The sequence below is a fragment of the Tyto alba genome, unplaced genomic scaffold (genome assembly GCF_018691265.1).
Source record: "Tyto alba isolate M040663 unplaced genomic scaffold, T.alba_DEE_v4.0 Super-Scaffold_16, whole genome shotgun sequence".
Classification (NCBI taxonomy): domain Eukaryota; kingdom Metazoa; phylum Chordata; class Aves; order Strigiformes; family Tytonidae; genus Tyto; species Tyto alba.
In genome coordinates, this window is record NW_024881278.1 from 13,330,792 (window position 1) to 13,346,867 (window position 16,076).

General features: G+C 44.6%; 1 protein-coding gene across 5 annotated transcripts in view; it reads right to left on the reverse strand.

Moving 5' to 3' along the window:
* Window positions 1–12,682, reverse strand: part of LOC104361634 (calpain-13) — a 45,856-nt gene extending 33,174 nt beyond the window's left edge. For all 5 annotated transcript variants that reach the window (XR_004406578.2, XM_032989367.2, XM_032989364.2 and 2 more), the window contains exons 1-3: window positions 12,382–12,682; window positions 1,788–1,857; window positions 809–927 (exon numbers count right to left, since the gene is read on the reverse strand). Coding sequence is in view for 4 of the 5 variants with exons in the window: in XM_032989367.2 (XP_032845258.2) it covers window positions 809–927; window positions 1,788–1,857; window positions 12,382–12,636 (444 nt within the window). In the remaining variant the exon portion in view is untranslated. The remainder of the gene's footprint in view (window positions 1–808; window positions 928–1,787; window positions 1,858–12,381) is intronic.
* Between the last annotated feature and the right edge of the window lie 3,394 nt (window positions 12,683–16,076).

The window sequence follows — 16,076 nt, forward strand, 5'->3', positions numbered from 1 at the left end:
TGCTCCACAAGACCTCCAGGGGGTCAAAGAAGTCTCACTGCCAGAGCTCTCTGCTTGGTACTGAACTGTATATAACAGAACGGATTTGTGAAAAAAGAGGGATGATGAATGGCCGATTATATACTGATTCTCTCTACATCCAGTTTACCTTCTGGATCTTAATGATACTGCAAGTGCTTCTAATCCCACAAGCTATTTGGTTGACTCAGATACAAGCAATCAGGGCCTGCCAGTAACTATACCAGTCACCCTCCTGGGAGATTCAGAGAATTTCAAGAGTTGGGAGAAAGTGAGATTTACTAAAAACCTTGCTCCTCTCTCTGAAACAAATCTCTTTACAAAATATCAAAAGCCTGTTCCTCTGATCTGTCTCCAAGGGTCTGTAATTTCAAGCCATTTACATGAGCTAAAAGTGCAAGGTGAAGTATATGGGGAAACAGAAAATCAGTCCAAACCGATAAAGAACACAGGTGTGTTGACAGCCATAACAAACTGTCCAAATCAAAGCAGACACCAGAATGCCATCTAAAACATATATGTACACAAATTTATCTGAACAGCCGGTATCTGTACCTCTGGAGTCATAACTTTCAGAAAAGGGCTTCAAATTCCCTGAGGTGTGATTGCACCACCTGGAACACAAGGAATCATTAGAAAATTGGGGATTTTCTGCAAAATTCTGAACTGGGATTCAGTCCTGAAGAACCAAACCATTAAAGGATGTTGAAATCTGGGACTGCAGTTTGGAACCCCTATACAATCCAACTACCTTAGCCCAAGTAGTGTCAATACAGCAGAGAATACATACCCGGAAATGAAAAATCCCAGCATAATCATCCTGGAATCCTTGGTCCTTTGGTAAAACATTTTCCAAAAATTGCTTCTGCAGTGTCAGGGAGCCCACAGCAGCCAGCAGCCAGCAGTCACCTCAAGGGAGGGAAGAATCCAGTGCATTCAGTCTGTTACTCACTGTTATGGATCATAACTAACTCTTCAGGAGAGTGGATTTCAACATCTAAGACATCTAAGACACAGCTTGTTAAAAGAAACGAATGCTCTTCTGTCTCCCTTTCCTCCCCAGAAATGCTGAACCACTACACAGTATTCACCATCAATATCCTTTGGGAACCCTAATGCCACCCAGCCATCTTTTTCTACTTTCATGCTCCTCCAATCTTCTGTGGTCATGTTGAGACTTGCAGTCTAGATCATTGTCTAGGAAATCTTCAAACTTCTCAGGGGGGTGAGAAATGGGAAGACTTTTATTTCTATATGGGAGCAGAGCTGTTCCCAATGACAAACATGGTTATGGGCCAGGAGAAAAAAATGGAACGAATACAGGGTGTAGACACATGTCTGGGTAAGTATCAGAGAAGACGGACAGAAATGTTCACAGGAAGAAAACACTGAGAGTCAGATGAAGATATTAGGATGAAAAGAAAATTCAGTCCTACACATGTTAGAGCTGTACCTACCTACCCTAGAACCATGTTTGACCCTTGTAGTTGAAGCATCTGCCTGATCTCAGTTGGACCTCCCTTTCTATGGTTGTACTTATATACACAGAGGGCAGTTGCTGTGTATAAATAACAGGGATTAGAGCTGCTGCACTTGGGAATCCTGTTAGCAATAAATTATGTGTGGATTTATGTGAGTCTGGATTGACCTGCGTTAATTGTTTACTGCAGCTACCATGGTCCATGTCTTCCCATCAAGCACTCTGAACACAGCAATCACACATTATTGCTTTGTGCCAATCTTTTCCAAGAACAGGAATATGACCTTACCTATGTCTCCCTGCATGATATCAAATCTGCTAACTCCATCCATGATCAAATAAGGATATCTCCAAAGTTCCTGGAGGAAAGAAAATGCAGAGAGTAGTGTGAGCACTCAGCCTTTGCTAGCAGTGTGTTCCTGTCCCTTGAAGATCCTTGCTTGCCTACCTTTTCCACAGATGAAAACTATTTCTCTTGAGCCCTGGTATTTTGTTACCTGCCACCAACAAAAACAGAGGAGATACTCACGCATCTCTTCTTTAGTCTGCTCTGCTATTCTTAGGAAAGGGGACTTGTGTCTGGGTGCTCAAGGAGTTTTCATTTGAGTTTCTCTAATGCTGCCAACATCTTTCAGAGAGGGATTTGAGCCTGACTGCAAAATCATGCAGTTTCCTGAGGGACAATAGGGCAGACACAGAGGCTTCCAAGCAAAGTGGAGTGGGGTCTGTACTTCAGCTCAGCTCAGCTCTGGGTCTGGGAATGTTTCACTCTCTAAGCTGTCTGTGTTTCCATGCAGGACTAATACAGATCATCCTGGGCTGCTTTTCCTCACTCTGGTGAGGAAGCTATAGAAAGAGATCTTAATCTCTGGTTGCAAAATCCCATAGGCCTGGCTGACTTATTTTTAATTTAGGGAGAATTCTCCTTGCATTCCTTGAGAGTCTTGCTTGGGCAGTGAAGGGGGAAATGCTTCAGAGCTTGGCTTTACACACAGAAATGTGAACTATTCTTCCACCTGCATCTGCTATTGGTCTGGGATACCCAAGTGTTCAGGTACGAATGGCCCAAGTATCCCCTGTGAGTAACCCTTGGCACACCCTAACTGGGTAAGGCTCTGTTTTGAAAGAGCAATCAGCCTTAAATAGGAAAGTCACCATGCACCTAAGAAAATTAAGAGATAAAAGGGAGAAAAACCATCTGAGTAAGAAAAATAATGCATCAGCTCTTCCTTAAGCAGGTTCTGGCATTTATTCTCCCAATTGATTTGACATGCTGCACAAAAATGAGACCAGCACACAATGTGACTTGTGACTCGCACGGTTGCGTGAGCTCAGCATTAACAAACTCTGTCAGTTTTCTGAAATGGCTTCATGGTGATCAAACCCCTCTAAGAAGTTACCCTGTCAGGAGAAGATGCAACGCAACACTGATGTTCCAGGCTGGCAAACAGATCATGCTCCCAAAGCACAGCTGACACTGGAGAAAGCAGCTTGGGCAGGCATCTTCCTTGAGAGATGCTTTCACGCAGTCATCCACACCTCTCCTAGGGATTTGGGAATTTGCAATAAGAGATTTACTCGTAGCGTAGGAGCCGGCCTAAGAAATGGTGGTCACCAGCACCAGTGGCTGGTCTTCGTACAGGGAAGCAGCAGTGCTCATCCCTTCTCCTTTCCCCTCTACATCTGTTTTGGTTTTATCTTATCCCTGCTTCTATTTTCCTGACAGCAGTTTGCCTCTCTCACCTGGGTGAATTCAAAACCTCCCACAAGCAGGAAAGAGTAACTAAACAACAGCATAAAGGAATAGGTATTTGTGTTCCCCCATCATTTCAGAGGCTGTTGAAGTCTTAGTTGTCCCAGGCAGGTTGGCTGGACTCTACTGGATGTGCTACAGTGCATAACTGCCACGGGGGTGACCACCATATAGAAACACAAGTGTGAAATTAATGGGAAGGCAGCTGCATCTCTTGTGGGATCCCCAAGGAAAGGGCTGATGCTCTGCTCTGTGCTGGGACAATAAAACTCTTAAGTGTACTGTGGATTCTGCTAACCTGTTATGGAGACTGGCTGAAAAGTCATCCCATTAGATGCCTCAGCAGATACCCTATTGCCCACAAAGATGTTTGAGTCCCCAGTAAGCAAATGGGGATAAGGTGAGTAATTAAGCAGGTTCCTTGCTGAGAGAAACCAGTAAGTTTTTCTAAAAACAGAAAAAACATGATCTGAAGTCAGCCCCAACCAACATGCCTTGAGTGTGCATACAGACAATTTTGTGGCTATCAAAGAGAACAAAAGCTGAACCCAAACACTGTCACTGTAATTCCCACTCACAAAATACTAAGCTCTGCTTCCAGTGGGGTGTACTCCCCACAGACTTCGGGGGCAATAACCGGCAAGCAGCACAGAATGTGTGACTAGCCATGGGAAAGGGGCTGCTCAGCAGCTGTTTGTTTGCAGAAACCATGCAGCAAATGCAAGGTGATTTCCCACTTAGCTGACACCACTGCTGCTGGCTGAAATGGCAGCAGTCCTCCTTGCTGTGCACGCTGTGCACAGAAATGGCGGGGCAGGTTTTAACAAGAGGTTTGTGATTCTGACTGTAGCCACCTCTCTGCAGGCTTGAGAAAAAGAGGCAGCATGGGCACACTTCAAAAGGATGCACAGCACAGAGCATGAGCTCTTTGCAGAGCATTGGGTGTGAGCCAAGGAGGGGCAGGAGACAAAGAGAAGCTGAAGCAAGGGCAGGAGGGGCTCTGGTGGGGAATTGTAAGACCAGATACTCAGAAGAACTCTGGAAGAGTGCTACCCCTGAAGTGAATGGTGGAATGGCTGTTCCCTTGTAGGGCGCTGTGTGGAGCCTGAACTAAGAGCAGAGGGTTTCTGAAAGAGTTTAGAGAAGACATAACGGTGATGGGTGCAGTGCTTTGGAAATCTGGGCCTTCTCGCCCGGAATGAAAGGGAGGCAAGGAAGTCTCCAATTAGCTCCTCTTCCTTCAAAGGTAAGAATACAGACATCATAAACCACCAGAAACTATCACCTATTATTGTAAAACACAGCTAAGCACATAGTTACTGCCACACAAAATGTGCAAGCCTCACTGTTCGCTAGCGCTCAAACTACATGACAAATAGAGAAACCACAGATTTAAATATAAGTCTGTCCAGAGGCAGTGCCCTGTTTCACTGGGAAATTTTGATGAGGCTTTGTGACATTTTCCCCAAGACTTTTCAGTTTTTGCTGGAGGGGTAAAGAAGAAGGAGCTCAAGGAGGCACGTGGTCTCTTCTCAGAGTATCTACAAGTCCAGCAGTGAAGGCAACCATATGGACTGTAAGTCAAGTGCTCTGCCTGAACTCATCCCCCCAGGACAAAGCTATCATCACTTGTTTTCCCTGACCCACTGAAGACTTCATTATGTATTCAAAATAAATGAGAAGTTCAAGTTCAAACCAGTTCATCCTCTACAGAATGGTCTTACCACAGAAGTACTGTTTATCCAAAGGTCAAGATGGAGAATTAATTTTAGAGGTGGAAGGACAGTACCCTGTACCTCTGTTTGTCTCTGAATTTCTTTTTATAATTGCTTCAAATTTTTAAGGAACAAGTCCCCAGAAGAAGCTGGATGTGAGTAGTGTAGAGGTAGGCCACATGCATACATACAAAGGACACAGTCGGACATTTCTGTGGAAAATTGGAGGTCTGAGGTGGGATTTCATAGGCAGTATAAGCCGGTCTGACTGCAGTCTGCTGCTCAGTATGGTGGGCTGACCATGGACACTTTCCCACAGATTTCTCCACTGGCCCAGCATGACCCTGAGTGCAGGGACAAGGCCACTGAGGGTTAAAAGGCAGGAGGTGACTCTGCGGTGCTACCACCTGATCAGTTCAGCTTAACCCTACAGTAAAATCCCAGCCTCGGTTCTGTTCCTGCCACAGCACCACATCTTTTCATGCGGCTGCACTTGTGTTTCTACCCGCTGCTCCAGCTCCACCTTCCCGATACGTCCTGACATCACGAACCATGGTGTTCCCTGTTCAACACACACCAATTAAGAAAAATAAAAAATACTGTTATTGACTGAAAGCCAAACTCTGTTCTCAGCTGGACAAATCTTAAATCAGCATCACTGCTGTGCCTGTAATAGTGTTGCTCTGGATTAAGAAGAAAACATGGTATTGCAGTTCCCTGGGCTGAGGGCACTGCCTAGCAGTGTGCTGAGGAGGAGTCAGGCACACCAGTCACACATCCCGTAACCACAGGAAACCTCTACAGAATAGCTCACACAGAAATAAGCCAGTTGGAGTAATGAGGGAGGGCAGAACAAGAGATAAGCTATGCTCGGTCACTCCAAAGGTCTGCCTGTTGCAATGACTCGTCTCTAACAGCTTGAAGAGGGAAAGGATAACTGAGCAAGCTGAAACTAATGCTTCTCCCACATACATCCTCCCACTCTCCGTCACTTGTGGGCTAAAGGACTTTTCAGGCTGGAGGCTCTATCCACAGTTTTGTGATTATTAGAATACAAGGGAATTGGGAATCTGTTTCCTTGAATCTGCCAAATCTTTTTTCTTTTTTTTTTTTTTTTAACCTCATATTCTGCTTTTCTTTGACACTCTCTTAGATGGGAAAAAACCAGTCTAATCTCAGCGGGTTTACTTGCCCCACCAGAACTCAATTCCCTGCTTTACAGCAGAATAGCTCAATTCCTAATTGCCCATTTTACCTCAGTTGCTTAAAAACCCCTGCTCTGCTCCAGCTCTCTCTTACAATGGAGGAATAAGGTCCTCAGACTGCACATGTGGAGAGCCCACAAAAGTGAAAGCAAAGTCCTGTTGGAGGATGAACTGGTGTCCAACAACTAGCAGAAACAGAAACCAGCTCAGATTTTAGCTGCAACCCCTTTGCTTTGTGTGGCTTAGTGCTAAAAACCAATGACAATTGCAAACAAAGGAGGTAAATACAAAGGAGGTAAACAGTGCAGCTAGCCCTGTCTACCCGAGCCTTTAAGAGGTAGTTTCCTTAGAGGTCTTGAAACCTCCCACTTGGACCATACAGTACAAGCTGAAGTTTCTGAAGTGGCACAGCGTTACCAACTAACTATTCCCCTGAGGCTGCCACAGTCATATAATCCTGCTGGCTGACTCCCCAGCCTGAGAAACAGGGAAGCAGGTGAGTCAGCCCACCATCATAGGAGCACTGCTTCGCCCTCAACCCAGGATATGTGTGTTCCCCCCCCAACAACAAGCCCTTTCCAAAAGCAGCAGAGCCCAGATATAGTATGCAAATCAACCCTCCTCATCTAAAGCCTGTGCAGAAAGACAGATGTAATAAATGGTGATGCACTGCAGCTTCCTTGGCCCAGAAATACAAACTCTGAAGTTGAGGTCAGATGCAATCAGCTGAGCAGGCAAGGGCTAAGACAATGGCAGCCTGGAAATGCTGCTCCCGTTCAATTACACTGATTGCACACGCAGACTCAAAAATAAGGCAAATTGGTTTTGCCTTCCATCAAGGAGAAATACTGAACAGGATCCAAGGGCCTTGTGGCCCCTGGGAAATACTGAAGCTGTGAACTCCACCATGAACAGCTGGCAAGCGGCTTTGGCTCATGCCAGAGAACAGCCCCACAGTGACAGACCTGCAGGTAGTGCAGGTCAGCGCTATCCCTCATCGCACACATTTCCCATAACTTGCTTTATTAAAGCAGTTTATGTGACAATCCACATTTATTTTTCCTTTTTTTTTTTTTTTTTTTTTTTTTATATTTTTCTTCCTTTTTCCCCTGTGCTATCAGAGCTAGGTTCTAGGTTAACTTTAAACTGTTGTCTGATTTCTTGCATGAATAAAATCTGTCTTCTTCTCCCCTCTATCTACAGGCTGACCAAGGCAGTAGGAACTCTAGCTCAGCATATCTGTCTGGAAATATCCTAACTTCAACATTTTTTTTTAACGGGTCCATTTTGGTTTAGTCAGTTCCTGGGTTCAAAATTCCTTAATGTTGATGTTAAATCCTGGAAATTTCTGGGAAGCAAATAAAATGACAATAAACAAATAATCATCAAAAGCAGTGCAGAATCATGATGGACACTCTGTACCTGAAAGAAGGTTACATTTGCTTTGGGAAGGGACAGAGGAAGGGAGGAAAAAATGTGAGCAAGCGCTTTTGCAAATTTACTGAATCAAATGACGAATCACTTTTCCCAGCAAACAAACATTGGCTCAAAGCGTATAATTTTCCTCAGTGCTTTTTAGATGCTAAATGCAGTAGCATGGTTCTCTGAATCTCTGCTAAGGGACCAAGGTATATCCCTTGCTCAAGATCACACTAAAGCAGTCTCTTTCTATGGTTTCTATCCAAGGACTTCTTTTAGACCCTACTCTTCCCTTCCCCTGACACTGGACACATGAGACAAATACCCAAGGAGTCCATGCCCTGATGCTACGAACAGACTGTGATGATGCAGAGGAAACCCATGTCGGCTATTTCAGACAGTCCTTTCACCATGCACCCTCCCCACAAGCCACATTAGAGGCACTCAGGGATTTCTCCTATGCTGATCCTCAAACTTCCCTTGGCCACCTTGCAGCTTTTCCCTCTCTTCTGGTTGCCCCCCCACCCCCATCACAGTCTATGATAAACAGGGGATGGACCCTCATACTCTTGCTCAGAAATCCCTCACTCCATAAGGGACCTACAGGGTCCCCAAGGGACAAAGGGTGAGCAGTGCAGGAGCAGGAATCTGTGACCTTGAAGACGCTTCAGAAAAAATCTTCTCTGCCCATTTTAGCTTTTTTAAAGCATAAGCACTGAAGATCAGAGACTACCCCTAATGTTTATAATGGGCACCATATTGAGCACAATGATGGGCTATCCCTGGTGCAGGGCCAAGGCACTGCTGCATACGTGGTAATCTCTCTCCCCACACATACCATGTTTGAACATATAACCAATGTTAGCAAAGGTAAAGCATTCCAGATTCTGCACCACCACAATTCACACCATCTGGATCATCCTAATTCAGTTTCTTTTTGCATCTGTATAGTATTATGCATTACGATCAGAACAAGGTGAAATCTTTAGCCTAAACATTAATTAATTAAAAACACATATTCAGCAACAGCAAATGGTTTCATGACTTCCTGTTCCACTCAATTGCTTGTGTGAAGGAAAAGCACCAAACAATGACAAAATTTGTTCTGAACATTTTTAAAGAAGCATCTCAGTTTTTAAAATCTGACATAACTCTTCAAGGAGAATTTCCCTTTGACTGACCTTTAGAAAAGCCCAACTACAGAAAATACTTTGTTCAGTCTAAAATAGAACTTCTCTTCCATTTCTCAAAACTGTGGGTGAGAAAAAAGGCCAGTTAATTGCAGAGCTCCTGCTGTATCTGGTACCTCCAGCCCCACCTCTAATAATGCTTGAAGTACCACATGCAAAATCGCTGTTACAAATTGTACACATTTCAATGGATGCAGACTGAGGGCCTGGGGATGAAAAAACAGCCTGAAACCATCTCCACCTGATGCAAAGCCGCAACTACTGCAGAGTTAGGAAAAGTGACATTTCAAATGTCTTGGTGCTACTAATCTACCTTCCCCTTGAGGGACTCCCATATTAAATCATCTCACTTTACAAGTCAAAATAAGTTGTTTCTGACTGTCATCACTGACTATTGCTGTCTAAAAACCAAGCTGTTTTCTCTCTACTTTATACATTACCCCCAGATACAAAGTCTCCAAACTCTGAAAGTAATTGGCAATTCTCTTGACAATGCACAAGGTAAAACAGAACCAGCATGTTGCTCAATTGCTCAATTGGCTCTGGAACAATGACAGCAGTTATAATTGCTATCTACCACTTAAGTAACCAGACACTATATGACTCAGAAAATAGAGTCTAAGAGATTATTAGGACCAAGATGCCAGTTTTGTCACAGGTAGATTTCCAGCCAAATTTTTTAATGTTGGAGGGAGCTAATGGTGGAGGCTGAGAAAAATACAGACATAGGTTAAACTGGCCATGCTCTGTCTGCAGAATGCAACTATGCCCACTCTCTGGGAGACATATTCAGGTAGGAAACAGTCACCCTTGGGAAAATTATAGGTATCTCTTTGCTGAGTAGTTTCGGTTGCTTAAACACCTGGGATCATGCATCCTTACAGTTAGCATTGCAATGACCTAAGAACAAAGAGTTGATGAACATTTCTGCAGGGGTGAAATGTGCCCAACTGAAAAACTTCAGGAATGGGGCAGTTTGGCTCCTAACACTGCAGCCTTCCTTCTTCCTCCCCAGGAACCAACTCCCAGAGGCAACTGGAGGCAGTACTGACCTTTCAGGATACTTGAAATGCAAAAATAGTTTTATTTACTTCCTGACCCTTGGCTCAGAACATGTGCAGCTCTATAAAAGAAAAACAACCACTGTTATTTAGCAACTTCTTCTGCTCCTGCTTCATTCTGCCATGAGACTTGGGCCACGCTTTGATGTCACCAGGACACAGGGTGGGTGTCGTGGTGACATTTGAGAACATCTGGTTGGGCTTCCCAGGCAGTTGACACCATTGCCTTTTTTCTTGCATCTTGTCTATCAGGATGAAGCCTGGCTGGTCAGGAAATGGCTACTGGTGGAAATTATGATCAAACAGAGAAAAAAAAAAGAAAATGGAGCCTTCTTTAGCACTGACATGCTGGGTTTCTATTCCAGATGAGCCAGCTGAGTCAGCAGTCTCAACTTTTATCCCTTGAATACATTGTAGAAAAGCAGCTGGTGATGTTGCCTTAACCTCTATAATAGAAGAAAAGGCTTTTCAATGTTTGTGTCGTGAACCCTTGGCCACAAGCATATGGTTTAATGTTTTCGAGGAGAGCTCTGGCAAAGCCAATGGCATCTCATCCCACTCCTTCCTTAAAAAAACTCTGAAAAATTGTTGGAAGTGATTGGTTTCAGTAAATTTGGTGAGGTAATGCTGTAAAATGTGTAGTGATTGCTGGAAAAAAAAAATCTTCTAAAGGAAAGTCCTGGGAAGGAGATGACATCTGCAAATTTTTGAAATTGATTTAATGAAAACTTTCATTCACCAGCTTAGTCTTCATGGATTCACCAAAATGGAAGGTGACTCTCCAACACTTGCTTCACCTGATAAACTTCAAACACCAGCAGTATCTTCTGTGTTTGGCAAGGTACGTTGGTCCCTTTGCACATTAAATAACTTTCAGGATATTCCAGTAGGATAGATGTTCATCCCACACTGTGGTGCCTACTAGTGGTATATGGGTTTCCAAGTCAGTTTGTATGCTTTTGAAATCCTACGCATCTGTGCTGCTCCCAAATGGTAAAAACACCAGGGCGGTTAGTACTTAACAGAACTGTATCATAACATTTTATTCCAGTTTATTCATCTTTAAAATGCCCATGAGAGTAATTTCTAAAATCCATGTTTGTCTTTTGTGAGTCTAATGCTTAATTATCATATATTTGTCTTTCTCAGTCTGAAAATGGTGACAACTAACTCCCATCCTTTGCATTTTTACTTATTCTTCTACTAACCCCTTATTTCAAGAGAGATTATTCCCACCTGCTACAGTCCTGTAAGCAAAGCACTGGTGTTAAAAAACACACCACCAGCTGCATTCTCACTGGACCCAGACTTGAAGAAAGGCCACCTGAGGAGAAGCCCAGATGTTCAGCCAGCAGTAGGAGCTGCTTCTGCAGAGGAGAATGATCCCTTCATAGCAGCTCCACAGAGGACACCCAAACATCTGCACCCAGCACCTCCACACCTTCCAAGCTATGTGATAAAGCATCCACACAGATTGGAAGTGCCTGTACCTCCGCACACACAATTTCTCTGACACTTTCAGGCCCTGCTGCAGCAGTGGGTAGTGAGAAGTTCAAGCCTCAGGCCCCATCCCTAACACCACAACACTATAGCCATAGCCTTGTTGATGTCCAGGCTGAAGCTTCTGCTCCATCTGATACTTCACCACTTGTCTTTCCATTCAGGCATCCACACTTAGCAGCTGTGCAGGCTCCCTGGGCTAGCCTGCTTCCCTTCTGTGAGCCACAGCTTTCAACATCCACACTTGCCAAGGCCACCGCGCTGCCAAGCTCCAGCATACCCTCATTGCCCTACTTGCATCTGCCATCCAAATAAATCTTTCTTAATTGTCTTGTCCTGTCTCTACAGTCTCACAGTTACTATCTCTACACCCTGAGGGTTCTCCTGCCCAGAGATGAACTGGTTTGCTCCAGCCCAGGGAAGCCAAAGGCCCGAGGCACTGGCAGTGTGCTCAGCAAAACCCAGGAACAGAGGAACACATGGTAAATCCAGTAGCTGCACCAGCAGAAAATGATACATAGCAATGCTGTACAACACAGTCTGACCATGGAAAGATTCCCTAAACTAGTTCCTAGGATAAAAGAGCTAAGTATGTGATTCCACCTCCCAATTTAAACATCCATATGCCAGATGATGACAATTGCCTACTAAGCTGCAACTGGGAATCAACAGACAAATGTACTTCATCTCATGCCTTGTCCCAATTACTTTAAAATAAGTATTGCTTTTCAGGTTTGCACGAAGCCCTCCAGAAGCAGATCAAAGTGGGAACACTAGTTCTAGTCAGGTTCACAGGTGGAAACAAGCTTTCTACAAAAACGTACTAAATAAAATCATTAATGTTACAGAGGTAATCTTCCCTTCACACATCCCACAGCAAGGATCCTTCCTTGCAGTGTTGCGCTCCCCGTGTTCCCCTTGGGGTCTACTTCCCTGCTTAGCACAGATCTCCTTCCCCAAGCTGAAGCCTTTTAGCCCCTGGCCATCAGCACTCCCACTCAGCAGCAGGGCTGTGAAACACCCCAGGTGGCATAACTCACAATCGGCCTCTTCCATTGTATTTGCCGCAGCTTATCCTCTGGGAGCAGGTTGGGACCGATGGAGCTGATGTGAGCGGGGAAGGTGGCATCCTCAAAAAGCAGTCCTTGGCTCAGACATGAGGCTCGCAGGCGGTTGAAGTCCTGGTTATTAAATTTCTTCACATTCTGGAGGCTTCCCATTGCCCCTGTCATTTGCCAGCCCTGCTCCAAAGCCATTGTGCCCCTTTCCTGTGAAGGAGAGACATTGACTGCCATTAGTTTCCTGATCTGAAGTGGTGCCTTGGGAGTGTGTGGGAAAGCAACCACCTCTGCTCACCACCCCCACCCCTCCCCAAGAGGATTGCGGAGCAGCAGCTTGCAAAGCTGAGGGCAGTCACAGTGACAAAATCCTTATTAGCTGGAAATGCCTGGGGGAAGAGTAGCCGTCAAATCCCAACTGGTTTATCTTAAACCAGTGCTGTCACTGCTACAAATTCAATTTTGAGTCTTCCCTGAGGACAGAGAGCAAAGCTGTTAGTGAGCCGCTGTGTTAGCATTGAGATATATCTGTAACACAGGGGAGCGTAGGGGATGGAGCAGGAGCTGCAGACGCAGGGCAGGAGGGAGGTGGTGTGAGCAGGGAGGCTGCTCAGAGGTACCCAGGACGCTTCTGGCCTTGGATCACACCTGTGCCCATGGAATTTTCTGAGTTATTTCATTTCTACAAGTGAGAGCTTGACAGTCACTCCTTGTGACACCTAAAGAAGGCAGAGACTTGCCTTTCCTTGGGATCTGCTCCAAAGACCCCAGAGAGATTAGGGGGGGTGGCTTCCTACCAGTTTACACAGATGCTCCACCAGACTCCCTTAAGCCACAGTGCTGAGGTGGGACCAAGCTGCAACATGCAGAGCTGGATCCCACCTGCACTACTTGCTCACATGAGTGTGCATCAAGGTCTGGGGTTTTCGGACTCAGTAGTTCATTTGGAGGTCAGTGTTTAAACAAATCTGAATTGTAGATTCAGATTTAAACTGGGAAGTTATTGCGTGGCATCTGTAGCTGTTCCAGTCTGGAGCACGTTTGAACCCCTCTTTGTTAACTTGTCTAAAGGAAAGGGGCGATTCACTTCGGAAAAGTGAACATTTCACACACACAGTGAAACACTAGAATGGACAGATCTGCTAATGCATCATGCTGGCACAGATAGGGAAGAATGCAGGAGATAAAATGTCCCATTGTGAACCCTGTTCCCTTTACGGTCATCAAAGAGGACAGCAGAACTCTTGCCATCAAAGATCTACTTTTGTTCCAAAGGGAGGCTGTGTATCATCCATGGAGATGCTGGACTGTGAGGTGGGAGGGTTTTTGGGACATGAGTGGAAGAAGGGAACAAGAAGGCAGAAAACTTGCATGTTTGGATGAGCAGTGGCACCAGAGCTTTAAAAGAGCAATTTGTTCTGCCTGACCAGAGTAGGGGCTTTCATGTGCACTCCTCAGAGCTGCATGGATGTAGAGAGGGACACATGTGTGCATCATCTCCTGGGGATCTTCCTTCAGCTAAAAAGCTCTGTTGTGGATTTCAGAGTTCAGACATGTAGCAGGAAGGCTGTGCAGCTTGCCTTGCCTCCTGGCTCCTCCAGCACCTTTTGTCACACAAAATTACGTGTTGATGGATCAAAACATAACTCAAGGCCTATGCTAGTTTTCATGCTTCATTCACACTTGCTCTCACAAAACCAAATTTTTAACTGTCTTGATCCATAACTCCCCTTTTGTTCCTTTCCTTATGAAGAGAGAAGACCCTGGTGAAGCCTTGTATTAGCAGACTTTTAGGGGCAAGAAGGATTGCTGTGATCACCTCCGGCTTCTTGCATGACAGATGCCACTGCACTTGACCCAGTGATTCCTGCTCCTAGCTCCTGGCTTCCACTTAAGATGTACTTTTTAATGAATTAGCACTGGAAAATCCACTACAAGCTCTGGGCAAGCCACTCCTACAGTTAATTAACTTTGCTGTGCTAATTTCTAGCCTGAAGTCACTTAGTTTCACTTTCAAGCCACTGGATGCTATAGCTTTCTTTTTTTTTTTTTTTTTAATTTATTTTTTATTTTTAGTAGACAAAAGGGTTCTTTCCTACCAAACAAACTTATCTGTGGATCTGATATGTTCCTGGTGCAGTACAAATAGAGCAGATGGCTCCATTAAGAGCAAAGTCTCAGATTTTTATTTTGGATCATTCACACATGTGAAAAACACAGGCCAGCCACACTGAAGGTGTGATACAGCCCCCTCACACACACACATCACTCTTTACTTAGTGTCATCACCTTTCTTGGTGCTTCAAGTTACTTTGCCTTCTGGCATTGTAACAACAGCCTAGAAAAATAAGGATTTTTGCATCTCCTTGTTTTAATTAAAAGCCCCACAAAAAAATCAGATGGAATTCAGAAATCACCCTCAGCCAACAAGATGAGAGAACATTCCCCTTGGGCTTGCATTTTTTAATACAATGGAAATAAATCTCATGTAATGTACCATAACACGACAAGGGAATGGCTTCTTCTTAACAAATACTCATTTGAAACTGTGCCCAGGCCCCATGCATGCTAAGATCTATTTCTTGCAACAGTGTTCCAGCAAAACTGATTACTAATTCTAAAACTCAAATTAAAACTAACAGAGCTTGAAGGCTGGGTCTGACACGCGTTCCCTCTCTTCTGACAGAGAACAAGAGTTTTTAGCATGTGTGTGTGTGTGTTTAATTATGTTGCTTAACATATCCGGAATAAATTAGCAACCAGACTGAAGAAAATAATACACTTAACTACATTTCCCTTGCAGGAATAACTTCATCAGCATCGTGTCTGTGGGCATACGTGCACAGATACATGAGCTCTATATCCATCCCTGCCAGTGCTCAGGCAAGGCCATGGGGTCATGCACACCTGGCTAGCACTGCACTGTCTGCACCGCCACGGTGTGACGGCCACCGCTTCTGAAGCAGCACCCTGAACCCTGGCCACAGCACTCTCCTGCTTGGCTCTCATGGGTGTGCCAGCAACAGCAAAGATCACAACAGCTTTTAAAGCAGAATACTGCCTGCCTGATTGGGGAGCTTCTTGCCATTACTGAACTCCGTGGCAAAAAGTCTTTAAAGGGACGAAATTTTAATGCAATGGGTGTCAGAGGTGTTGCCCTTGGACTGCCCCCTGCCAAGTGAGGTAAAGAGAGAGGGAAGGATTTCAAACACTCGTAAAAGCTGGTTCAGACATATTGTAAAACACTGGAGAAAAATAAGAGACTGACTTTCAACTAAGGAAGGAAATTATTATTCAGAAGGGATTAAACATACATTTACTTAGTCCTGGGATATCTTCCAACACATTTGCTTACCTGAAATGGAGAAAGGAATCACACTCAACTTTGCATCTACTACTCTTTTTTGGTTAATCTTCCTTCTCAGGAGAGAAAGATCCTTCTTTTTGCTGTCTGTCTCAGAGGGATTGTGAGATGACAAAAGGTGAGGGAGGGAAGGGGAACAGTGGAAAATCTACAGAGAGAAGGAGAAAAGGTGTGACAGCTGGAAGGCATGGGATGGAAAGGGGAGTCTCTGAGGATATCAGAGCAAAAGGGTTGGTGACCCCCAAAGAAGCAAACCTGGGAACCCCAAGCACCCATCATATTCTGCATTAAACAGCTCAAAAGCCAGCAACAA